This window comes from Eleginops maclovinus, chromosome 11 (genome assembly GCF_036324505.1).
Source record: "Eleginops maclovinus isolate JMC-PN-2008 ecotype Puerto Natales chromosome 11, JC_Emac_rtc_rv5, whole genome shotgun sequence".
In the NCBI taxonomy this organism is placed as follows: domain Eukaryota; kingdom Metazoa; phylum Chordata; class Actinopteri; order Perciformes; family Eleginopidae; genus Eleginops; species Eleginops maclovinus.
In genome coordinates, this window is record NC_086359.1 from 5,466,211 (window position 1) to 5,493,786 (window position 27,576).

At 41.6% G+C, this 27,576-nt stretch overlaps 1 protein-coding gene across 6 annotated transcripts; it reads right to left on the bottom strand.

Annotated features, from left to right (window-relative positions):
- Window positions 1–5,628: 5,628 nt before the first annotated feature.
- On the bottom strand, window positions 5,629–23,230 carry cxxc5a (CXXC finger protein 5a). Of its 6 annotated transcripts, none has more exons than XM_063894270.1 (4): window positions 23,115–23,230; window positions 22,935–22,992; window positions 15,330–16,335; window positions 5,629–6,708 (listed from the first exon to the last, which is right to left on the bottom strand). In XM_063894270.1, the coding sequence occupies exons 3-4, from the start codon at window positions 16,119–16,121 to the stop codon at window positions 6,664–6,666; spliced, it is 837 nt and encodes a 278-aa protein (XP_063750340.1). In that variant the 5' UTR covers window positions 16,122–16,335; window positions 22,935–22,992; window positions 23,115–23,230; the 3' UTR covers window positions 5,629–6,663. The 6 variants fall into 6 exon arrangements, with proteins under 6 accessions (XP_063750340.1, XP_063750341.1, XP_063750344.1 ...); XM_063894271.1 differs by having other exon boundaries at window positions 23,141–23,197; XM_063894274.1 differs by having other exon boundaries at window positions 5,629–6,705; window positions 22,935–23,204.
- Window positions 23,231–27,576: the final 4,346 nt, after the last annotated feature.

Below are 27,576 nucleotides of genomic sequence, written 5' to 3' on the forward strand. Positions count from 1 at the left end.
ATACCAGGGAAATTGATCGTAATCAACCAAGTTACAGAGGCTGAGCAGGGATTGGCTGTCGACTATCTTTCCCCCCTATTCTCCACCTCCTCCTCTCCTTTTTCCCTCGTCTCCTTCCTCCATCTTATACAGTGTTTCCTAATGCAGTTTTCCTCCAGACTGAAGCAAAAAAATGGAAAAAAGGAAGCAAAACAAAACATGTAGTGACAAGTGTGTTTGCCTATTCATTCTAATGTTCTTCATAAGTGATGTGCAGCTTATCTGGGGGAATTATCTTGTGACATATCCTCTCTGCATTAGTCTGTTTGATAAACAAACCAAACAGGTAGGAAAAAAAACATTCTTGGGTATTGGTTGCATATTCTCTGCTGTGGCTCCACTATAATTTCTCATTTGAAGACAGTGGCTTACCTGGCTGTGCAGCTGCACCGTTAAAAAGCTGGCCCAATTATAGCATATCACCTAGCCTTATGGTTTCCATGGCTGCACGATGCATTTTCCCGCGGGACGCACCGTGGAGAAACGAGTGTCTTATCAACCATCACCCTGGTAATAACACTCCCTCCAGCCTTTGCCGCATGTGTCAGACCTTAACGAGAACCCTGGGTGAAATCTCTCTCCCAGTCCAGCCACAGTCATTGATTTGGACTTAATCTGTTCGTTCGTGTCCTTGTGAGGGTGTTTGTGCATGTGCGTGTGTGTGTGTGTGTGGGTGTGTGTGTGTGTGTGTGTGTGTGTGTGTGTGTGTGTGTGTGTGTGTGTGTGTGTGTGTGTGTGTGTGTTTGTTTGTGTGTGTGTTTCAAAGACAGAAGCAGAGAGATAGAAAGAAAATAAGAGTGTTTTAAGATGTAAGGAGGTGTATGTGTCCATGTTCAAATGATTTAGGGCATGAGTGAATTTTTAAACCTTGTTTCTTGCTCTATTTATGGTGTGTGTGTGTGTGTGTGTGTGTGTGTGTGTGTGTGTGTGTGTGTGTGTGTGTGTGTGTGTGTGTGTGTGTGTGTGTGTGTGTGTGTGTGTGTGTATTCATTTGTGCCACACTTAGACAATTCCCATATGTACACTTAAAGGAGCATCCATAAACAATACTGAAGTATGGATCTTTGCTTCATAATTTAACCATGGGTATAATATTTTTCATGTTACATCATTACATGGTTGTTTCCGTGTACAGTGAATCAGAAAACAGTCAGAAAGAAATATAACTTCATACTTACAGTTAATGTTTTGCCTTGTAGACTTCTGGTCTATTTGCAGAGAATATAGCAAAGACTTTAGTCAGGTTGAAAATGATTCAGTTTGATTTAGCACCGAACTGGACGCTGTGGCTCTTGCAGTCCGAGGCAGGAGCAGACCTTGGCAGTGAGCGCTGCAGGAGCACATCTCAGTCTGCTTAAGCACGCAAACAAATGCATATTAAAACCAGCTATTTAAGCTTTGTTTATTGATGTTCTCCTGTGCTCCCCGAGGCGGTGATCCTTCAGTTCAGATTGTGTCAGGTGCTTAGGGGGACTAGTCTATCATGATTTTCATAACTTCAATACATTTTCATGAGATGAGTTACACAGAGTAATGGATCATGTTTGAATTAAAATGATCACAAAAACACTGAGCTTGTTATTCACAGGAATTATAGGAATCTGCTCTTTTGTTGTCCAGCTTGATTAAAGCCTCTCCTCGCTGCTCAGGCATTGTAAGACCATTTAAATGTGTGTTATTGACCTGTGAGTCATTTGGCTGCACCAGATGTTAAAATAAAGCCTAAATCTTGTTTTACTAAGAGTGCGACACAGGTAGAAAAAAAAAGAAGCACAAAATGGCTTGAAGGCCCCCCTGAGCAAGGTCACTTGTAAATTGTGCTGATCCTCTGTAATTTTCTCTCTGATGAACATGCCCTCAGACATCCCTAAAGCGCTGCTGCTTATCAATAATATATTCAAACACTGAAAAAGTGGTGGTGAAGGAAGTCTGGGCAAACTTCCTTCACCACCACTTATTTCACTTATTCATTTTTAGCATGTAAGATGATCTAACAGCCGGATCTTAACTATTTGACTCGACGATGAATATCCTATCGTGGCATGCTGTCGTACAAATGAATCACATTACTAAAAGTACCAAATTACAGATGATTAAAATTCCAAAACAACCCTGTATGTTTTCCATTTAAGTATGAATGCAAGTTGTTTGTATGTGCTACATAGTTAAGGTTTCAAACTAAATCATCTTAAAGCTTCTCACTGTCAGTTAATGGGACTTAAAACTATAAGTTAAAGAAACTAAATCTGAGCAACTCTCCACCAAAACAGATTGTCAGCGGCTCATACTATAAAAGGCGTTTCAGCAAAAAAAATAACAAGAAAAAAAGAGCCATCCTGATTCCATCTGTTTAGTGCTTCAGGTTAAAAACGTACAACAGACTCCGATATGCTTTGAGATATATCGTTTCATTACAGCAGTATTTAGACATTGTGTTTCACTTGTATATTACTGATTTACCCTGCAGCAGGATGTACTGTAATGTTCTTAAAGTAAAGACTGGTGTTACTTTACGTTTTCAATCCCACAAGTAAAAGGATATTATGACAGATGGTTTTCCTTACAACAGCACAGCCGAGGAGCATTTGTATCTACTTTTTCAGCTTTATGATATATGATATATTATACAGTTAAACAGCCACTGTTGTGTGTGTGTTTATCATGAATGAGTGAAATGAACACACTTGTAGTAATATTTTAACAGCTGAGAGTCATTTGGTTTCAGTCAAATATGCATGTATGTGTAGAGAGGTGCGTGGGTGGGCGGCGGTGCTGGTGGTTGGGAGAGTAAACATTTTATTCATTCATACCCTAGTGAGATGCATCCTTTGCTATTTAGCACATTTACCTCGACATGAAGCCTGATCTCACTGGGAAATTCTGAATTATTCTTGTGAAATTATATCTGTACAAAAATGTGATTTTAAATGAACACACTCAGGGTTGGTTGAGGTGAATTACAGAATATTTGCATTACAATGTAGCCAAAATAACACATCCCTTTCTGAAGATATAGGATGGAAAATGCGTTAAAGTGAATGGCCTATAAAAACACTTCAGTGTCTAAATGAAATAATGAAGCTGTCATTGTACCCAATTACAATTTAACAATGACCCACAAACAGTGCTTTGAGGATTAACTCTTTCTTATCTCCTATCATACATCTTAAAAGGTCAAATGAGAGCTAAACAATCACGTTTATTTTCTGTAAAGTAATTATAAACTCCAGCTGTTCATTATATATAAACTACACTGATGAGAATCCTGGCATTTCTATCCCTACAGCATGTAAGAAGTTTACTGTGTGACCAACATTGGTTTGAATTGTTGCATAGTAACATTTCCCCTGTTCCTTTGGTTGCTAGCTTTCTCATAACACACATTTGGATCGGCAGTGAATGCGTCTGTCCGACCATATTATCACAATATCTGTTCTGATCGGTCGGCTCACCCATAAGGGACCGTTTTGCAAAATTCTAATCTGAAAATATCTGTGTCATCAGAGTACTTGTTCTCCGTTATCAAATCTATTGAATAGAGAATGCACCAATTTCGAGGGATCAATACTAGTATTGGCTGCATTGATTTCTACGGTCCACAGGAGGAGCATTCAGGGAGGGTGCACCATCATGTCAAATTAGGAGATTATTCATCAGTTGTTTTTCAGAATGATGTGGGAACTATGGCTTCATTTCTGATATATGACTAATTTTATTTGTGTATTTTCACACAGTAGATTGAAACCTCATACAACCATGTGGTTTGGTAAGATCATGCTTAAAAATAACTTTAAGAAAACCTCTCCTTGATATTAATATAGAGCACATTGGGTTTTTCATACAGTAAAACAAGGGTCACTGCTGACTCCCCAGCCCTCTGGCCCTTATATACTCACTTGCAAAGGTTGTGTTTTTGTCTTCCTGTTAGTCAGATTTTACAAGCAACATTCCTGCCTCCTCAACAATTGGACTGCATCAGTTCCTGCTATCTCACCGTACGAGGAAGGTGGCGAGCGAGCCGAGAAGGGGCCAGCCTGTGCAGGGGCATTCGGATGGGGGAAGGGCATGTCTGCTGGCAATGAGGGTGAGTAGATCAGTGCGGCTCAGAGTCTGTGAGGCGGTGATAAGATTCCAGGATTTTCCCAGTGTGACAGGCCTGCTCACCAAGCCGTACACTTCTCTGCATGAAGACAACCCCCCCCCCCCCCCCACCACCTGACCCCCTCCCCAACCCTCGGGCTGCTACACCTCAGCAGACAGCAGCCCCTGTCACCTGCAGCCACACCCCAAACACAAAATCTTAATCTCGTAGTTTTCCGTCTCAGGTGAATAAATGTGAAATACCAAAGTAAGTATTTCTGCTTTCCGGTTGTGTGCTTCGACACTATACACTAGTTGTGCTGTCTCTTTCTTTTTCTCTGGCTCACTTCTCTTTCTTTATCTCTGCCTCCTCACCCCCCTCCCCACTCCCTCTCCCTTGGATGGCAGGTCAGGCAGTGAGCTGTGCGGGCTCAGAGGAGGTAAGGACGCCGCGGTGCACATTAATAATGAAAGGCCTTAGCCACCACTTCCCCCCCCCCCCAGACACACACACTTACACTAACGCACACACTCCCCCCATCGCCATGGCGATGGCAGTGGCCCAGCACTGTCACTGGGGGGGGGGGGGAGCTGGGAATATAGCTACTCTCTTCATCCCTCCGCTCGCCAAGCTGATCACGAGCTTGTACACAAGACCACCGTAGTGGGCCTTCCACCGTGGATATGCACTAATTAAAAACACTCAGCACTACGGCAGTGACAGGAATCTGCATCTACTTCCCCACCTGGATATGAAAGAGTGACTCTGGGGCTGGGAAGGGAATAAAATAACTGAGAGTCATCACAGAGCAGGAAATGGAAATTTGCTCTAGTGTCACAGACCCGAGGCATTAGAATCAGTAATCACACCATGTGAGAATGACCACGTTTTTAGCATTGCTTTAACTTATCTCTGTCTTTATCAGAACTTTATACTCCAAGTATCCTTCACACATCCAGCACTAAACTCAGACACTTGATCCAGGCTTCTTGTGGATACACTTAATAGCTCTGAAAACAAACTTCCCATCAGTAAGCCATGATTAGTGATGATTTTCTGGCTGTAAATGCCACCGAGAAGGCTCAGTGACAAGAAGAGTGAAAGAGATTTTAAAAAAGGGAGGATTTTCCAGAGGTGAAGTGAAATTTGAAGAAACACTGCAATCAGAATTGTTCTTATTCAAACATTTTTTAAAATCATTTTGGTTACATCTTAGCATAGCAAGGCTCCATCAGTCATTCCACTGTGGGAAGATATTACATAGGCAGTGAGTGAGAGGAATATCTCAGTCAAACCAAGGACATCATGGTGATCCATACCGCCGCCTGATTTACTTTTAATGACTTCTGCTCGTGTCCGAATCTTTGATGAATCTTCCAACACCATCCAATTATAAAAGAGAAGGGAACACTTCATGGAAAATGTATAGTTGAAGCTTCTTTTTGTCAAACAAGCTGTTTTTTTTGGGGGGGGGGGCATGCAAATAGACAAGAAGACAAACATCAGAATTGTAAATTTCGACACGAATACATGCATTCCTTTTTATTCACAAAACCAGTCCAATTTTCTAAACGAATACAAAGATTGGTTATTTTTAAAAGCTGTAGCTACCCAGCAACATAACAAAATCATGAAATATAACAAATAAAACAAACAAATTAAAAAAAATGTCATCTTGTCTCAGTGCGTTCAGTAGGGTAGACTCAGAGCAAGTGCTGTCTCTTAGCCCTATCGCCCTGAGCAGTCTTGGCACATGCTCAGTACGGAAACAGTAACATAGGGCTGCCAGTTTCATTAAAGGAAAAGTTTGGAGATACAGAAGAGGGCTGATTGAGGAGATTACACTAGTGATGGCGAAAAGCATCTTCAACCCAGTGAAGAGTCTCTGGAGATAATATAACTTGACTTTTTCAGTTCAGTTTAATTTGCAAAAATCAATGGCGTCACTTTTTCCTGTCTTTCAAAGATACCCATCGATCCGTCTGAAAACGACACCCTTCAACGAAATGAATTATAAAATAGACAAGGGTTTAAGGAACATAATGGTGAAGAATTACAATAATGTTTGCCATTAGCCACTAGTTTTGAAATATAGCTGTAAATTTACATTCTCTACACAAGTACTGTATCTTTCCACACATGAACAACATTAACACCAAACACAGAAATTAGTTGATTGTCCACACTCAGTCCGTCATTTCTGTTTCTGGCAATGAGACAGTTCCATGTTTAAGCGGCAGAAAAAAACCTGCTGGAAAAAGGACAAAAGGTACCAAAATGGAAACATAGAAAAGGGAATGAAAGTTGCCATAGATGCTTTTCTTTACGCTTCATTTTTGGTTCAAGGAATAAGTAGGTGCATCCATTACCCGATTGATTTTTTTTTTTTTGTTCTGCTTGTTTTTTTTTAATGTTTTTTTCTATCATTTTTATCTGTTGCTTGTTTTTGTTTATTAGCCAGTGTCTGTTTCCGGAGACATTCCAGGAGTTGGCATTGCACTTGACGGCAGAGCTTTGGGTAGGGGGCTGGAGGAGGAGGAGTCCTACTGGAACCACCGGAACGCCGCTCCTGTAGGAAGCATCACCTTCTTGGAGAAAGCAAAAATACAAGGAGGGAAGGAGAGGGGGGAGAGGGGGAAGAGGTGTTGGAGTTGTTAATGAAAAACAGCACATTTACACAGGTGTTTGCAAATATAAACCCCAAATCTACTACTTCACTGGGAATCTATCATTCTTCACACATTAAAAGAGGAATGTTTTTCAAATGTCTTTTTGTTAAGGGCTGCAAAGATTAGTGTCATTATAGAATGATCCGAGCATTATTTTCTGAATCTACTGTCTCCATGCTGTAATGTTCAAAAAGCTCTTTATGTTTCTCATACTGCCTGTGCTGCAGCACCTCTTTTCACCCTCTGTCTGAAACCAGAGCCCAGACTGCTCTGATTGGTTAGCTGGCCGGCTCTGTTGTGATTGGTCAACATCTTAGAGATGTCCCACCCCTTAGCCTACCACATATGTGTTGGAGCACTAGCCAATAGAAGCGAGAATGTTATGTAGTGATGTCACTATGTTACTGAAGTAAACAAAGGAGTCCAATCGAGGTGTTTCAGGCAGGGGGGGGGGGGTTAGGGAGAGAAATTCCCTCCGGAGGGAACTTTGGGATTTTAGCCTTTGCAGACCATTTCCATGCACAAAAACCTACATAACACAGGGCGTTTATTTTTTGTAAAATGACGTAACTAATTAAAGTCTAACAACGAATTGATTAGCGTCAATTCCACTCCATTTGTAAGACTTTGCATCCTGCATTTCCAACCCTCTCTCTTCAGCACTACCATCGGAATGGGCTTCAGTCCTGGCTTCACTCACAAAATCCGATATCCTACATTTATTATTTAGCCACCGCACGCGTAGCTCTCCCACATCATCATCAATGATTTTGCCGCTCTCTGTCCTTCACTCCTCTCTTGCTGTGGCGTTCTCTGCCTCTGATTGCACCGAGCAGAGTGGCACACATGCATTCAGCTGCAGGGCTCAGCAGCGGCCTGCCAGTCAGGAGATAGAGAGCGGCTCGTGGCCCCTGGAGGTGCAGCGCGGCTGGCGTCCTGCAAAGTGCAACTCTACTCTGCAGCACGGATTCTTCCGTTAGCCAGCTCTGCCTGGAGTGAGGCAGGAGCAGCTCGGCAAACATTTATGCACCCACACACACTCTCACACCGAACCAATATGTATTCAAGTGCAGTCACACACCTCCACACACAGTGGCACGTTAACCGACACTCACAATACACCCCCGAAATCACACCAAACTGTGAGACTGTTAAAATAAAATTCTCATACAGGATGAATTCAGATTTACTTTTCCTTCTACGGCAGAGGGTTTTATATGGAGTCGTAAATACTATGTGATAAACACACACATACATACAATCACACTTATCTAATGGAAAAGGAAACAGTCCTAAATGTACATCTACATCATGTTCACACTGCAGGAAAAAGAGGCCCAAATCTGTTTGTTTTTTTTGTCCATATGTGTAAATATAAATATACTATAAAGGTGTAGACAGCACAAATCACATGGAATCTGATCTTTTTTATTGTCATCTGGGCAACTCTTCTATGTGGACTAAAATATCAGCAGTGTTAACAGTCAGATTGGATTTCCTGATACTATCATGGAGCTGCAGCAGTAGCGCCAACTCTGTGCTGGTGTGAGTCACTCACTGTTAATAATATCTGAAAAAACTGTCAATAGCCAAACAAAAGAAAATCTGAATGTGTATCAATATTGTCAGAAATATTTGATCTCTATTGCCCTTTCAAAGTAAAAATTCAAAAAGGATCCTGATGAAACTTAAAAATGTGAAACCTGAACATAATAAAACCTCAAATGTGTTTGAGGTACAGCTGCAATGAAATGATTAGGTTTCAACAAAGGCATCAGAAGCAATTAGGCCATTAGTTCCAAAAAGTGTTTTTGAAACCCCAAAAACGATACCATTATGATTATTATTATTATTATTTCAAGCCCACTTAAACCATTCCCCGACTTTGAATCAGCGGTACAGTGTTCTTTTGAATGCTTTTGTTCATAACTGGACATGAAACAGAGCGGCAGCGGGGTTCATGCTCCACAGGCTTCATTTACTTTCATTTTGAAAGTTAACTCCTGCTGACAAAATGAAACATTTTTGCCCAGGTAAAAAGACTTCAAACAAGGTGATTACTTTGGTGGTCTCAGCCAAATATGGCCCACACTGGGCTTTATTTGGTAAATTGACTCAATCAGGAATAATCTGACAGCAGAGGCACTGAATGACACAGTGCTGTTCATCGCCGCACGTGCCAGCTCTATTCAGACTCACACCTTCATATCAAAGATGTAGCAAATGCAAACATATTTAGGAAATCTTTGAAAGATGAATGTTAATAGGAACCACATATCTGAACAGCCAACGTATTGCCAACATTATTTCACGGTCTGTGTGTTAAGTATCGTTGGCCCGCCATCCGTCTCTGCGGTGACCTTTCTAAAGCAGCGCTCAGCTGTTACGAAGAGCTGTCAGAGGGCAGCAACATCTGCCACTGCCACAGATGTCAAAAACTTGGTAAAGGCCGGACTGACCGTGATGTAATGTGTGGGAATAAAAATAACATATCCCCCCCGCTTTGAGTGTAAATCCCGTTTTCTCCTCATTATCAAACATGAGCAATCAATGTAAAATGGCAGCAGATCAGGGATGGAAAAAGCCTTCTTCAGCATCACTGATTGCACAGGTTCAAACAGATGGATTCTGTGGGCGTGAAGTGGCCAATCACTAAAATCGATGGGCGATGAACAAGAGCATTTGTCTTAGCATAGCCAAAATAGATTGTGTGCTATACACAACTAAAGTAAAAGAAAGAGGCATTCTGTATTTTTCACACTAACTGGGCTAAATCCAGCACAACTTTTAATAGCTGTTGTTCGGTGATGCAAATTCCCGTAAGCCACTTTAAAGGCCTCCTATTAGGCTATATTTGAACAATATATTGTACGGCAATATCTATACAATGCATACATACGTGAAGTGTTTGCTCAAAATATCAAAAAGATCACCCATTGTAGCATGCCTCATCCCCCTCTATTTCAGCCCTGTTCCTGAAGTGCTGATTCTGTGACTGTCGCTTTAAATTTGAGCTGAGCTGAAGCTGGCCACGCCCCTTTGGAGGCATACAGCTCTCCTCTGGAGAAGTTTCTAATGGAGAAACTCAACTAAATGCTGCCATGATTAAATCCCATATTATGTTCCAAACCACACCAAGCATGATTTCTGAAACACATCTCAGTGTTTACCGCTACAACAGAGACATTATATGTATTATATAAACAACAACTCTAAGTCCCTCCTGCAGACATCCTGCACAGAGACACAGAGGTGCTGCGGAGGGATTCAGCTCGCCGACTGTACATAGGGGACGATAGTTTGGGACGTGTCACGTGGGTGGGACGTTCCCAGGAGTTCAATGGAAAGCCAGCCCACATTTCCGATATGACGTCAAGTCCGCAGCAAATCTGGATCAGCTCATTTGTACCCCCATTTTAAGAGATGTGAGTAAGAGGAAAAGAGAGAGGGTTGTATTTTCTGACACTTTGTGAGTCTCCTTACACACCGGGGACACATATTTATGTATGAAAGACAGCAAAAAGTGCATTTTGCATAATAGGGGACCTTTTAAGCTGTGATAAATTCCTTTTTTGGCCTCAAGGCACCGCTGAGCCTTCTGGTTGTTGTTTTCATAGAGTTATCTTCAACAATTGTGAGGATTCCCTTATTGACACCCACAATAACAAAAAAAACTCAAAACATAAACGAAAAGCGTCTCTTCATGCAGAAGTGCACGTGGGATGTTACACTGTCTGCTGCTCACAAAGAGCTGGAGTGTAAACCTTTAAAGCATCTGAATCTAAACACCAATGACCTCCAGCTGGCACACTCACTGTTTGTCTGGCTCTAGAGGCAAAGCTTTTCCTGCTCTCTCTGTCAGAGGTCAAGTGTGATTTATATGTAAATTTGATACGATTTCTCTTTATGAACCAAAACACACATTTCATAGTCAGAGCAGGGCATTGACACACACAATCTAATCCATTAGGTTACAGTATAATACATGCCAATGTTTTATTTAGATCAAGCTAGATTTATTTGAAAATGTACTGACTGTAATCCAAAAGGCTGTGTTCAGTACAACAACTTGGATTCATCCCTGCCTTCTACCTCTATCTGTCTCGCCCTGCCTCCTCTCCAACTTGTCCCTGTCTGCCCAGCAACTTGCCCACACATCCATGTGTCTCGGTGTCAGTCTGCGTGGCTGTCAGTTTGCATGAGCCTCTTCTGTCCTGACAGTCTGGTGTACGGTGTCTGGGAGGAAGGAAAGACCATGAGGGAATACGCTACCCCCATATCAACGTCTGATACTGTCATATGGCCCCCAATGGACAAAACTAGTATGTGTGGGTGTGTCTGAGTAGCATTGACACAACCAATGAATTTTACTACCACATATATTATTTTATAAGTATATAAAGACAAGAAATCCAGTCTTACAATAGGATATGTTTAATATTACGCCCTCCGGTAAAGTACATCCTGAACGTACAGTGACATACAAGTAAAAACAAAATACATTACAACTTCCTAACCCCAACTGTGTTCCTTTCACTCTGTGTTGAACGGCATCGCTGAGACACCACTGGAGGGTATTCAGACGTAGAGCATAAAGAAACTGCCTTCCCACTTATTTCTCTCAAATGTAACATTCCCAGAATAAATCCAGACATCTTCAGCCAGTGAGCTATGAGGTGGCAAAGGCCCCAGCATGCTAACTCCCCCTCACTTGCCAATTTTACGCTCCTCTTTGAGCTGCCATGAGCTTTCAATGGAGACCGTCAACACCCTTAAAATAAGCACACTGCTGCTGGACTGCACTTGTGTACCAACGCGTTTCCGCTCACAGGCTCGTACAAATACAGAAAAATACAGTAACTCTACATGCAAATGAAGGAAAACAGTCCTTTTTATTCTGTGCTCACAAGTGAGTGTCCAGCAACATCTCTCAAAACCGTCTGGTAAACTGACTTCAAGGCACAAGTTAAATAAGACATCATGCCCTTTTAGAGACTGCACACCGAGTTTAACAGCCAGAGCAGACGGAGATGTGCCGCTCTATCTTTGATTGGAGGAGGATGTGACACTCAGGGCTGTTTGAGCTACAGCTGAGGCTCACTGCAGTTCACTCTGAAAGCCAGGAAGATCTTCTCTTCTGGCAAAGGTGCGGCCCAAGTCAAAGGGGAATTAAGGGGAAGGAGGAATGTATCTTACAGAAGCGTTGTTCCTCCGTGAATTCCTTCCTCTGACTTTTATCTTGTACTGACGACACAACGCTCATTGGCAGCGCAGCCCAGGCCGTATTCTCTGATCTAATCACCTGCAGAACAATAGCTGTTGACTTAATAACAAAGCCATTCGAGACAACTACTGGACTGCTAATGGGAGATGTATGAGTGCATGAGGACAAATGAAAAGCAGGCGAAATTGAAAACGGTGTACTGCTGTCAGAGCAAAGTTGATAGTGTGTTGAAAATCAAGTTTAGGCCAAAGAGGTAACAGGTTGCAGAGCAGATGCATTTTAAATGTTGTCAGATAGAAGAAAGGTTTAGTCACTTTGTCTTTCTTTAAGAACACACTTTACAGTGCCGAATCATATAAAAATGTGTAATGCAAAGAAAATGACTAAGAGAGGACTATTACCGGGATTACTCCGTCACAAAGACTTTACTTCATGCTGTGGTTTGTCGGGGTGATTGAGGTTATGGTTTGATTCATGCTTTCTGTGTGGGCAGAATCTGCACAAATGCTTCTTGCTTTTTTCCATGGCAGTGTCATGACTAAGACATCCAGGACGCATGTGGCCTCACTTGCAGCTCTTAGAGGAAAGGCATTACTCTTGATGTCACATTTCATTATTGACACATTGACGATTCATGTATTCACATCCATTGATATTTGATGAAAAGTCCAACTGTAGGGTCACATAATTTACATTTTTCCAAGCTATTTTTCCAGACTGATGGATTGGGCAGCTAACACTGATTTTGTGCAGGTAAGATACCTGCACAGCAATCCCACACAATACTCATCTAATATTGACATACTGTACATGATCATTTAAGTTGCAAGCAGAGATTAACCCTATCACTTTAGGTCTTTGTTTGACAAAACACATTAAATAAAATATGAAGTAGAAATACTTTCAGATGTCAGGAGTACAAAATGTTAATTAGAGTACATACGATTACTTGAGTCAATAAGCACACGGCTATTATACTTGGTACTCAGAGACTTGGCAGATTATGGTACCCTGGGGTTTCTGCCTTTCATATGAGGTGGCCTCTGGCAACATCAGCAGACTGACGTTTCGAGCAGAATGATGACCTATATCAACATCAACACTCATGAATATTCAAGCCCCCTTGGGTTTGGCATCACTGGTGTGAACGACTGGTATTAGGCTAACTGCCATGACAACATCAATTGCAAATCATAAATTAAAACAAAATTCCTTTCTGTTGCAGACGTTCAGTCGTACCACCTACATGGCGAGCTGACACATTTCAGCCTTTCTGTGAATCATCAAGTTAGACAAATGAAGCTTCTCATTAATTTGCATCGGAACAATGCAACAGGGAAAAAAACCACATGGTGATTTTTCAATCAGCCTGATTCTCAACTTCCAGAAATATTGTCCCTTAAAGGACATTTAAATCCTTACATTTCACACCATCTAAAGGAGCCAGTCCAATTACAATGTTTTGACGTTTTTACTGTCATAAAAAACATTTGCATATTTGATTATTTACAAAATGTACCATGTAATGTGAATGTCTTTGATTAGAAAGAATACTGTCATCATAGAAATGATTCGTTATTGGATTAAGTTGAAGAGTATCCTTGTCATGGTTGCAATTTGGCTCAAATTGGGGAAAGGTGGTCTAGTTAAAGAAAGCCAATACTGTTGGTAGGAAATCCTCTGTTTAAGATGATGGTTTTGTTAACCCTGCCACTAATGACCTCTTCCGGAAAAGTCATTTTGTCGCTTTGAAGTAAAGTAACTTCCTTTAGAGTCAAAATTCCTACGGCTTTGTCGCTTGAATGTAAACACACTGTATGCGCTTTTGTCTGTATGCTGAAACAACTCATTATTCAAATGTCCTTGAGAGGAAATTATCCTTAAGCAAAAGTAAACTTTCTGCTAAAGAACACTATGGTAAGCTCTCAAAAAGCGTGAGTAAGTCATAAATACTAAAGATGATTTGAAACAAGCAGAACATTGGCAAGGCCTTTAGTGAAACAAGTCAAAAGATGTAGTTGTTGGAAATAAACAATCTTAAAACTCCATGAATATTCATTAATTGAACTTCGAGGTTAATATTGCATTCAAAATGACGCAACTCTGTGTCAGTCGAAACTCTACACAAGGAGCCCTTTAAGGAGCTTTTCACTGTGGATTGCCAAAAGCAGCACATGAGGATTGGACAAGCAACATATCACACAAACAAGAGGCCAAGCTGTCACCCACAATCAACATCATAAAGAGAAAGAAGTAAAGCCATTAGCAGTTTGAAGCAGAGATCCAGTTTGTGTCAATTAGACCAGAGGCCTCTCCACTGGTTCCCGTTCACACTGTGTTACATATCCATCAATTCATTATGTAATGCCAAAGTGACACGATTATCCATTGATTTAAAAAGTTTATTTCCTTTGAGATGGAACGTCTGCTGAAATTGATTTCACGATTGGTCATTCTGCCATCACATGCTGGCTCAGTTAGGTCACTGAGTGCGATGGAGGTAACAGACAGGAAGTTTGAAGGGACATTTAGATGAGCAGGACTGTCACCGGAGAGAAGGACAGCGGCAGCAAAAAGACGGGATGAGGTGGGGGTGGGGGGGCGCATGTGCCACACTGACACCTGGTGCTCCAGATGACAGCTCTGTGACCAGATGGACCTTGTTACATGCACACAAATACACAAACATACCCACGCATGTACACTCACACACAAACACACACTGTACAAATATTCACAATTACTGTCACTCCGCCTCCACTCATACATCATTTTATTTACTATTAAGACATATGGACAATGGATGTACGTACAGGAGAAAAATTAAACACTCCGCTTGAGAGAGTACCTTGTGCTACCTTTAGATAAGTAAATTAGCCTTCCAATTAAAAGGTGCAGTCAGGGTGATTTTGTTGTTGTGGTGGACAGATTAAAAACACCCCATGGTGACTGCTTACCCTTCACATACCCACCACACTACTCACCACCTGTCATTCCCCTGCCTGTGGAGCCATCACCCCTCCAAAAAGCCCCCCAGTAATATGTCCCCGAAAGGGAGTGACGTTCAAGTGAAACCCAGGAGATGTTTCTTTTTTTCCTTTAAGGTGTGATGCTAAACGTTGAGATGTTTGCAAATCTCTCTTTAATATTTTTGAAAGATTTTACAGCTGTTTTCTGTGGATAGTTCTTACATTTCTGATCCCAGGATGAGACTTTCACTTATTTTAATTTAACTTACATCTTTTAGACTTATTTCTTGGGGGACTCTAAAGAATAACCCACCATGCTATAGCATATCATAGCACCACACACTTACCTCCAGAGCAGCAGAGGGCTTCTTCTTCAGTTCCTCACATTTACGAAACTTGCAGATCTGGTGGCCTGTTTTGCGATTCCGGCAGCTGCTGCATTGCTCGCAGTTAATCCGCCGTCGGCAAGGTGGGCACATCCCGCAACGTTTTCGTTTCTTTTTACCGGAGTTGATAGCAGAGGCCAGCTCGCTCTGTGCTGGGTACTCAGCCAGGCCGGCCATGTGTAGTGCGCTGTCCGCCAGAAACACTCCAGCCGGCGTCATGATGAAAAGCCCCGGGTTGAAGGGGAAACCACCCCCTACTCCATATGGGAAGTCAACAGGACCACCTACGGCATCCGTGACAGACGTACCCTCCAAATCGCTAGCCCCCGAGCCTGAATCTCCACCGCCAATTCCCACTCCCATGCCCCCAGGCAGGAGCATGTGCTCCATACCGGCCCGCTTCAAAAGTGCTGCTGCCTGGGCAAAGTGCAGCAGGCCATTCTGTCCCTCTAGAACCTGTTCCAGGGTCCGGTCCAACTTGGCTGCTGTCAGTGCAGAGACAGTGGGCTGCGGCTGCGGAGGCGGTTGAGGCTTTGCCGAGTGGCGCTTAGTCTCACTATTGTCCTTGTGTCCATTGCTGGTGGCAGATGAGACTGCTGTGTACTGGGAGAGGGTACGGGACTTCTTAAGGCTCTTACTTAGGGGCTCACTGATGATGCCACTGCGGTTCCTGCGCTCTATAACAGGAGAGTCCTGTTTGCAGTTCCGCTCCTGGTCCTCTGTCCGGCCCCCCTCCGACAGCCCGCTAGACATGGTCCAGAGCTTACGTGATTAGGGTTGGGGGTGAGGGTGGAAAGGGGGCAGGGGTAAGCGAGGAGGGGGAGCAAAGATCTTTTCTCGGTCCGTTCTTTGCCCCCGTTGAGAGTGATGCCTCACCTAAATGGACCAATCAACCAGCCGACGACAGGCAGGCCCCGGAGCCTTCAGCCCTCATCCACGTTCTTCCATGGGCCTTCAGAAAAAAAACCTTACACAAGGAAAGAAGAGGGGTAGATTAATAATTAGTAATCACTTAATCAAAAACAGAATTGACAGAATCACCCTTAAAGTTCATATGGTAAACCTGTTGCACGTCCTGACCTAAGTCGAAAATTCTCCAGTTTTATCCCTGTTTTTGGTCCCTACCAACTCCTGAGCAAAACATCTAGCTGTTCAGCTGCTGAACGCTCCACTATGCTCACCAACTAGTTGCTACATGTGTTACCTGTCTGCTATCTGCCTGATGCAGTAGGGTGTGCAGAGGATTTTCACTGCTGAAGCTTAAAACAGTTTTAACAGCTTTTTAACAGTTTCAAATCAGCAAAGTTGCGGCAGGCAGATGAACCATTATGTGTGGTAAAGCTCTGAAACATGTGCGCACAGTGAGAAAAAAATAATAAATACAATAATGTTCAATACTACAAAATAAGCAAACAATTAGTTTCTGAAATAAAAATCAGTTTACCTGGTCTTCAATACTGTTAATCACAAGTATTGAACACCAGGAAAAACTGACCCAAAAATATATTTTAATTAAGTTTTATATTTTTCGTGTGCAGTTTGTGGCAACGTCACTTCCTGTTTAGGTTGGACCGGATCAGTCACTTCCGGTCAGCGGGAGAATAGCGCATCTTAAAAAACACCACAGGCAGTGAATGCTTCTGAGTAATAAGCCAGGAGGAGATATCATAGAGGCAATGCCGTAAGTAATGTTGTAAAGATTCTGTTAAAAATCATGTTTAGTAATAAAAACGGGTCTATTTACAGGAACAGCAACAGTATAAAAGTCAACAGCAATGCTAGTAGCCATGCTAGCTGCTACCTACAGTGCAAGAGTTTTCAGCTCCATGATTTTGACAGACTACATGAATCAGTAGATCTACATAGTACATCCATTTCACAAAATTAAAATTAAAAGGGGGCCCATAAACGTTGAATTTATAGCACATAAAATAATTACATTTTATTTATTTTGTATTCCTAAATTGTTACTATCCCTCTAGATCTTAAGACATTCGTTAATAAATCCAACACCTTATTCGCTGTATCTGGTTGGACTCCATTGGTATTATGTTTTACATTCTTGATTGTAGTTAATGCTGAATTATACATAAAGATATGGGATTTAGTGTACAATATTTCCTAAACAAATACACGCCAGTTTCTGCTTTAATTGCTGACATGTTTGCTCTCCTTAATGTCAATGTGTTACCTTATTTCCCTCTTCCTCTCCCTTTTGACCATCCATCTGTAGGTCTGTGTTTTGTGCTAACACAACTGACAAAACTCAGATTTTTTAAGATGAAGATGTTTTAAATCTGCAGTGTTTATCCGTAATAAATGCCATTTTAATAAGCACTATTTGAGACTGACTTTATAAATTAATTGTATTGCCCTGACTGCAGTTTAGTCATTTATGAAATGTTGCATTTATTGATTAACAATTGCATGCTCGTTGATCCAGCCTGATACACAAAGTGTGTTTCTTATCAGACTCTCTCACACAACAATCTGATTTAGCTGCAGAAAATACAGCCAAAAGCCCAGAGGCAGAACAAAGGAAGTTGATTGTCTTATTATTTACTAAGCATGTCATTTGATTGCTGTCATTGTGTTAAAAATATTTGAATCCTATTACTTTTAAAGGCCAAACCTGTAGAGCGAGAAAATATGAGCTTAAATAGAGCGGTGGGGCTTATGAGGAGGGTACCCCGGCTATTAGTAAGAGACTCCCCACTGGACAGAGATGCATCCATCCACCAGCTTTTAGCGCAGGATTCCTGTGACTGCTCATCTATGGAAAGAAAAACTATGCTGCTATTCTCCTGACCTGTCCATGTTCACAAACAAGCATACCACCTCCCACAGAAAAGCTGAGGAAATGGCCGGGCCAGTCCTTATAAGGGAAACAAAGGGAAAGGGAGGGGAAGAGGATGGAGGGGGGGGTGTCTGTGCAGTGTGTGGAAATTGGAAGGCCAGAATTAGTGGGAGGTAAAGCTTCAAAGGCAAGAGCACAGCCCCCACATTCTCACCAGCTCAGGGGGATGTGGCGCCAGCGAACCAGAGCCAGCTCCGCAGCCCCATAGTTTCAGTTTCTCCCACTACAGCACTGACCAGGGTCCGGTTTCCCCAAGGCATCTCAAACTAACTGCATCTGCGCTCAGTTGTGGTTGAATGTGTAACAGTGCTGCAAATCAGGGGTTTTCTTGTGGTTCGATGGAATATTGGACCTAAAATTATGTATTTAGTGGTCATTTATGAATACTTTAACGTTGCTACAGGTTTTGTTTATTGTTGTATTATCTTAAATGAACTTCTTGGCAAAGGTACATTTAGGTTAAGTAAATCTGGGTGTATATCAACACTATTTCTTAAATGAATTAATGCCTGGGGAATGTTCTGATCCAACTGCTCTATCAGTGCTCCTGAAAGAGTCAATTTGATAAAAGAGTTCATTGTTTTGCATAATCAATAAACTGGCACGTTATCGATGGCTAGGATAAATAAGTTCTCAGGATGCATAAAATGTGACTACGTTGGCAATGGCGTTTGTTGAAAACCTTGAAACCCTGTGGCAACTGAAAATGATTGTAGTCATGCTGCTGTTCTTCAGTGGTGATGACCTGGATAGTATGGACGTGACACACAACTTTTTCGATACTGCTGACTTGCGTTGCGCTAATCAGCAACAGCTGCTGTATTACAATAACACACACTCTCGTCTCCAGGTAAATATGAATAATGCATGTCACATCTATTGTAGCTGAGGTGTGACAAGCGCTAAAATGCAGTCTCTAAGGCACCTCTCCGTGTACAGTTTAATAGTTTCATTAGGAAATCAATGCTATCTATGTTCAGGAAACAAGCAGATAAATCTCAAGACAACACATAGCTAAGGTAATTGCAACAGCTATTCTGTGATTTTTTAAAAATCCAAATCATCACATTTGAATGATACTATAAATAATGTGCGTCATCTGGTCAACATTTGGTTACCTGACAAAAAAGTGCCACAAAGAATAAAACTCTACCAAACCAGTGTGTAATGTCTAACACATGTATTCAGATTTGTATCAGACATAAAAGGTGTGTTTGCCCCACATCTGTTGCTGTAGTTCACCACTAGAATCAAGGCATCGTCGCCTATTGTAGCCTCACATCCACCCTCATTTGCTGTACCTCCTTCCCACTGACCTATCAGTCACACTCTCTCTGTCATCATCAACGCTCAGCGTGGCATATAGTCTCCGGCTAATAACCCCCCCCCCCCCCCCCCCCCTGATTTCTAGCGTCATGGCTCTTAAGATGCCTTCACCACATCATTTACAGCGGAGGTTTATGTCCTCATGTGAACTGTCTATTAAACCACCACTGCCGCTAATGCTCAGAGTGTCAGTGCCATGCTGCAGAAACCTGACCAGTGGCATTGTTTGGTCCTTTGAGCATGTTTACTCAATTTCCTGTGATGTAATGAACTTAACGCTGTGTTTCACATAAAAGGCTGTTTTACGCAAGCGTTATGTGAATTGACCTGACAAGAGCACTGTAATCAGAAGTCGCTTAGGGGAGAGCCTTTCTTGCACATCAAGCTATCTCCAGATTAAAAGAATAGGTGTAATTACTCACTTCATGCAAGTTGTTCTTCAATTTTCTACACAGGAGTGGAGGATGGATATACAAACATCTGGATATAACTCATCCGAATTATCAGTACAGGCAAAAGACCTTTCTCGGATCAACCAATAAGCTCAGCTGGACGATGGAGAGCACAGGTGCAGCCTGAAAGGCGTAATCTGAACCCGTAATCGAAACATCCATAACAATAATTGGTGGCCTCTTGTAAAGGTAAATTCAGAACTGCAGCAGGTACAGTCACTCTGCATTAATATGACTTTTGGCATTGCCTGATCTTCATTATAGGCTCAACTAAATCGTTTTTTTACGCTTTAAGGAAATCGGAGTGTTGGATAATTACTCTAGCTTTATTAGTCAATAAGTCATTTAGTGTAGGCCATAACATATTGACTAACCCGAGGAGCAATAACACACCGTTCCTAAAGTGACTCTAAATGTTGCTGCTCGTTCAGTAAAGACACTTAGTAAAATGTTGACTTTAACTCCAAACTGCTTTGTTAAATCAGCTCAGTTACGTTGACACTGTCAACAGCAGCCGATTTGCAGAACCTGAGAATTAGTTTGAGTAAAGTTAATAAAATAACACATAGAGGATTTGTGATATATGGTTATCAGTGTTGTTTATTTTTTTCATTAGCTTATAATTGAGTGAGGGTTAACATTTACTATGACTGCTCTGTCAGTGAGCATGTATGCCAAAATTGAATCCAGATGTTCATGTTTGTTTGAATACAATTATTTGCCATCAGTTACCTTAGAGAGACGCAAATAAATAATACAAGTCAATGTTTAGGAAAATTGTTGATTCAGACAAGAACAGTATCACATATGAGCACTTGAGTGGCATCTATCTGCTCATCAAATGAATCTATACTTGAAGGTAAATAAGCGCACCCCCCAAAAAGTTATCTTAAACCATAAAGTGAAAATATCAACATTCTGTATGTCTGAAGCAAATGTGGATACGCCATCTACACAGTGTGTCAAAAAAAAGTAAAATATTGATTAAAAATATGGCAGAGGTTCAGTTCATTTAACCTTGGCAACCTATAATGTATAAAAGCAGAGGTATTTATTTCTTAGAGAATTTACACAAACTCTCTAGAGCTTGAATCATTAGCAAATGTACAGAGAACCACAGTGCTGAATTCTGGGGGAATGTTGTCAGCACTGTGATACTCCTATGATATCTAACAGCTCACTTGACACTCAGCGTGTAATAGCTCCAAAGTTTTCCTTGAATAAGCAGTTTAAGAAAAGAGACGTGAAGAAAAATGAATGCCGTAATATAGTGACAACTGATGATGATGGGTTGGTTCAGGAGTTCAATAGGTTGGATCAATATGGAGGAACGCATCCAAGGCCAGTGTGTTTACGTTTCCTACTGTTTGTGACATTCAGGACAGTAATCTAATTCAGCACAGAATCCAAACATTTGAATTACAATTGCTATAATATTTGGGATGTTTTTTATATCATAGTTGTTTAAATATTCAACACATTGGTGTGGTCCCAATAGCCTGTTTTTATATTCAATTCAATTGAAACTCAAGGTATATGAAGCTTTCTTCAAATAGAAAATCCTGAATTATTGTAATTGTTTAAGATAAGCAAATCACCCACCTAATTGAAACCATATAAAGCTTAGCCTGATTGGAGCATTCACGTTATTCAGTGCGTTGAAGTAACTAAGTAAGTGTCCTGCGCTGACGTCACTGCATGCGCAGGTGCCAGGTAATCGGAGTCGGTTTTTTTTTTTAACAGAAAAAAAAATATTGACTAATTTCCGGCAGGGTTATGAGGCACTTGGCCCGCCACAAACTCAGGAGCAGCTGACTTCCACCTCTAGAGACGCGAGAATACTCGATGCATTATTCCAGTCGACGCGCAATGCAAATCCCCCCCCCACCCCACCCCCCTACCTCTCTAGACGCGCTGTCTGCGGACTCTCGTACATTCACTATTCCTCCCACCTCCTGTCGACTGACACGCGCACACCGACACGCACACCCTCGTGCAAAGGCTACACACGCAGATGCACAAACAGAGGAAGTTAAAAAGCCTGGTGACAATAATAAGACTTCATCCATTGTCCATTACCTGCTGGGTCTTATTCTCCCTAATGAGGCACACAAAAAGTTAGAAGAAAACAACCACCCCGTGCATACTGTGCCTTCAAATGTTTTCGCCAACATAGGCAGCACTTGGAGCTGCGATACTGGTGCTGGATTGCATGGGGAGGGTGGGGGGTGAAAGCTGGTGCAACCTACCTGGGAACTTTCTAATGATGCCCGGAGGAAAATAAGAAGGATATGACATTTTGAGCATCTTTACGCGAGTGATGTACATGATCGCAGGGATAAATAAAAGTTTCACATATGCTGCACAGACAGACGACCAGGAAGAAGATTGTTGTCAAATGCAACCATGAACCGACTCTAATGCCCGTTGATCCTTTCCTTCATTGACTGGAAGCTTTAAGTTTATGGTGCATACTAAACATCTGATTCACAATAAAGCATCTGGTTTTGCTTCAGTGTTCCGAGCCGTATAATACAGAGAAATTAGGATCTAGTAAAACTGACAGCAGCTTGTAGAATATCCCCTTCACAGCACAGTGCTGAAGCTTTACCTTTACCCAATCACAGGTGATTTAAAAACCTTTGTATATTTTTGTTAATCAGGAGTCAAATCGGATTAAAAATATCTGCTTTTGTCTGGACTCAGTGATCTAGGATAGCCTTTACGCGGTACCAGCATATGGTCTGCAGGCTCACATTTGAGGAAGAGCCCCGGTTCACCCCCGCTATAACTTGATCCCGTAAGAAGATGACATCCCAACTTTCAGCAGACTTCAACAAAGTATGATGCCCCCCCATCACCACCCCTCCTCCCCCTCTTTCCATGTATCTGCATATTTGCAAACACGGGCCCATTTTTATTCGCACCTACCAAAGCAGATCGGAGCAGAGGGGAGGGCTCCCACAGTCCGAGCGGTCCGTCTCTCAGCCTGCCGTGCAGAATGGTGACCAAAAAAAGAAAAGGGTAGAAAAAAAGCTTATTCTCCGTGAACACAATCCTACAGAGTGGCTGCCTGTTAATGACAAATGTGAAAAGAAAAACAATATTCACCGTCAGTTAATTTGGAAAAAGCGTACTTTCTCTGAGGCTGAACGCGTGGGTTCCCCCAGCTTTCTCGGTCCTTGCAATACCACCTCTACATCCCCGCTTGCAGAGAGGAACATGCAAACACATTTCATAGATTTTTGGAGCTTCGCGGAAAAACCGAAGTGGACTTTTCCGCGGTGCGCGCGCGCTTCAGCTGAGGCAATAATAAACGGAGAGGCCGCGAGCTCCAGTGTGATGTCAGGACAGCTGAGGGGAGAGGTGGTGATTCAGAATAAAAGTGTGGGCTGATGGGAGAACACATACTCCACCTGAGTGATTTCTTGCTGTGTGTTTCTTTAATGATGCTGCAGGCCAGAATATGCTAATAGTATATCCTTAAACATATAGGGATTGTTTTAATGCAAATTAGTTTAAGCGACACAAAACTGCCTGGATGAGCGGGGATTATTTCCCCTAAAATTAAAATATATATATAATTGGTTTATAGGAATAAATGTTTTTTTTTTTTTAAATGTAAATATCTGCATTATCAAAGTGTTATAAGGGGTGTGATTTTAAATATTGTACTTTGTTGTTTGAAGTGGTGGTGATAAAGGGTGGTGTGGGTTAAACACTTAATTCCCCCATCATTTTAGTAACCGTTTATCCGTATCACCGTGCAAAGCTGACAGAGATCAGCCGGATCCCCGGTCGCTCCTCCCCGCGCTCAGCCCCAGAGTCCACTCCACCTCTTTCCACTGTCCTGTCTGCTGGCAGGCGTCCAACCCAAGTGTGTGGAAATGACACCGCCAGGGCGGCAGAGATTTTCCTTCATTTCTCTCCTTCCCGATCGCAGACTGGCTGACATTGGCTAGAAAGTGGAGCAGCTCGTCAGGGACAATCAATGCGAATCGATCGAGCTGTGCGGTTGAGGCTCCAGAGCTGGAAAATATCGCGGCAGCTGGGGAGAGATAGAGAGAATGGGAGAGGAGGGGTGTTCTACCAACTCTGCCAGTAGCCAACCAACCTCCCTGCAAACAAATATGCTGTGGCTCCCATAAACATGACACTCACTTAGTAAATACTAAAGTCACAAAGCGACCAAATGTGTAATTACCCACAGGATTTGTGTTCCAAACGCATAAACAGTCCACCTAAGGAGCATTTATTTTATAATTAATTAAGTGTAAAGACAAGTAAAATAATGGTTCAAAATGAAATATCATTGCACTTATTTCCAATATTCTTTGTCCAGAACAAAATGACACTAACTGGGTTGTCATATTTTACACAATGATCCACACTAAGGATTTAGCGTAAAGTTATAATGCGTTGTGATTCATATCTCTTTGAAAGACAATTCTAAATGTCATCCTTAAAATTGTGGAAACCTCAAATTCTATTTTAAATTCAAGAAATGTGGTCATGTATATAATATGTATTGTCATTTAATATAATGATGGGTATCTCATTTTGGAGTGTTATTTCAAAGACTACATGGCGGTGTACTTTGCTACTAGGTCCTGCTTTTTTCAAGTGTTGCATTGAAGGCTGGTGTGATCACAATCCACCTGCACTAACATCACAACCAGGTTATTATTTATAACATTCAAAACTTATCGATGATCCAAAAAATGCTCCATAGATTAAAAAAGAAATGAAAGAAGGCCTCGTATTTGAACGGCCGCTTTGCAACATATGTTGTGATACACAAGTTTAAAGTAAAAACTTGCCAAGATTCTCAATGGCTAAGAAGTAGGGAATGCCATACACCACTTTTTTAGTCTGATACCAAGACTGACAAGCTGTTCATAATACCTTTGAAGGACATTATGCTCGTAATGTCTTTCTTTTTTGTAAACCACTTTGAATTGTGTTGAATAGTGCTGTATAAATAAGCTTGCCTTGCCTTGCATCAATGGCGTTTGCCTCGCATATCAAATTAAACATCGTGTTCAAACAGGGAAGGAACATATTCAACATATTTTAATTCCCTTAGAAAGAAATAGCCACATGACTCATTTATACAAAGCTAAACTAAACTGTTCCCAAACAGACATTTTAGCAGCCTCTTTGATTGGTCAGTACCAGTCAAACATGAACAATGAAAGGTAAAGTGCAGCGTGTTCCCGAAGTTTAAATCTACATGTGTATCATGATAATAAATACTACGCTCAATGTAGCCTATAACTCCGGGATGGTTGTTTACAGATGAGTAAAAAGTAAATTAGTTTAGGGTTTTAATTGGATTATACTCCTTCCCCGAAATATCCAATTCAGTTATCTTGGCAATTTAAAAAAAAGGTCTGAAAATACTTAGCGGAAAAAACCTTCATATTTTTAGACCAAACAGCAAGTGGATAATGTTTCCTGTTTATTTATGTCCGAGCAGGTTTGTGACCATGACATGATTGACACTACATTGGCCTTAAAGATAAGGAAAGACATCATGAATGATTTAAAGCACCTGTAAAGGACTGTCATAATGAATGAAGTTACACGAACAACCCAATCTGACCACATGATACTCCCCTTTTTTCAGAGTCCTATCCTTCCTTTTGAGCTTTTATAGACCTTGATATCTGTTATGAATTGGGGGGGAAATTACATATAGGTTGCTTGTGTCTTTTATAGGTTGAAAATAGGGTGAAAAGAGAGAAAGCCTGAGAGAGACGGAGAGTCACGCATGGATAGATGGGTAGGAGGAAGCAGCAAGCTGTGACTCTTGGACATGTTCTGGTGGGTGCACTGAACCCCGGAGGCTGCAGCCACACTCAGCTCTTTGTTGTTTCCTTCTGCACAGGGAGGCAGGGTACTTTCCTGAGCTGGGGAGGAGGATTAGCGTTGCATGGCCTCCATCCCCAGCTGCACACATGACCAGCCCTGTAGGAAAGCCCCCAAAGACGGCCCAAAAAGAGGTACGTAAGGGATGAAGGGAGCAGGGCGAGGCATGAAAATCGCAGCTCTCCGCAATACTGAGGAATGTTGCAAGCTCTGTATACCCTCAACATGATCACTGGAAAACGCTTTGAACAGCTCCCCTTATTTCAAAGAGGCTGGCTTTTTATTTTCTACTCGTTTTTAAGTGTTTCTCCAAGCTTACACTTTTTATTTCATTGCTCAGCAGCACAAATATATAGACTACATCCACTCCTTAATCTATACAATCCTCATCCGCCTGAACAACTACCATCCCCACGATGCACCACTATCTATTCTAATATTTAACTACTTTAAAGTCTAGCAAAATGCCTCTGATTGGGAAGTATGACTTATTGCCTTGTTGCTCAAGATTTGAAGTCCAGGGGAAGTACTCTTTAATCATATTATTATTATTAATAAAACAATTACTTTTACAGATTTGATCTCATTCCCAAACCCAAACATGTGTGAAACATGACATCTACTGGCAACAGGCAACATCCTCGCTCACTCCAGTTGGCCGGGTTTGGGTGCCAGGTGATGTCACTTCCTGTAAAATACCATATATCATCTGTCACCAAATTTTAACAGCTGTTGGAGCAGATTATTCAGGAAGTCAATGAGTTCAGTGTGAAATACATTCAGCAGTCTGGTCAAACTTTAATATGTTGTTTTTACATTTCAGATTCCAAACTATAGATTTAAAAAACGAAACGTGTACATTTGTGGTGCAGGTAGGCTTTGTGGTGACCCAAGCTAGCTTTTTCCCCTTCTAATTTCTTCCTGCGTCTCATTTTCATGCTAAGCTAGCTGAATGCCTCCATGCTCAGAGTCCATAGCTAATGCAAAGATACAAAAGTGGTACCAATATGTTCATCTACTTCTTGGCAGGAAGGTGACTAGTCATTTAATGTAAAATCATAACAAAACAATGAGACTAATTATTTGTTTATTTATGGTTATCCTAATGTTTTCATATTTCTCTTTGGGTTGGGGCCTGTAGTTTAACCGTGAGATTCTCATGCTGTGTAAGCCCATGACTTTGGGTGATTAGACATCACATAGAATAGCAGTCAATCAGAATAAATCCGAGTCACTCCATCTGCACTAAATCCAGATTAGCTAATGTGGAAGTGAGGAAATCCAAATCAATTCAAGATGGGTTCTCCGGGCGTCACATGGACAATGGGCTGTCAGAGAACCAAGAAAAGATAAATGAATCTACTGCTATTAATTCGAGCCAAGACATCTTGCCTGTGACGTAATTGAATCACATACAACATGGCTTGTGATTAAATGAATGGCTTGTGCAGTTGACGTGAAATAAGTAAAAAAAATAGTGGAAACAGCTGGATAATCTTCCGCATATGATGTTGGAATCTGCCTTTTTTTGTGCCATTCCCTTTGTGCCAGGCGGGATGCCAGCAAGAACCGGATTTAAAGAGAGTCAACAAATGAAGCTGCCAACAGGTCATTGACTTTACAGAAGTATTCCACCTGAGAATCAGGTTCTAAAAAAATATAAGTTCCCCTACATGTTACAGTCAGTTAGTCACATCCAAGA

Coding starts and splice junctions, on each gene's coding strand:
- cxxc5a (XM_063894270.1), bottom strand. CDS start 16,121: ATGTCTAGCGGGCTGTCGGAGGGGGGCCGGACAGAGGACCAGGAGCGG. Junction 6,709..15,329: donor AGCCCTCTGCTGCTCTGGAG/GTAAGTGTGTGG, acceptor GCTTTCTCCAAG/AAGGTGATGCTTCCTACAGG.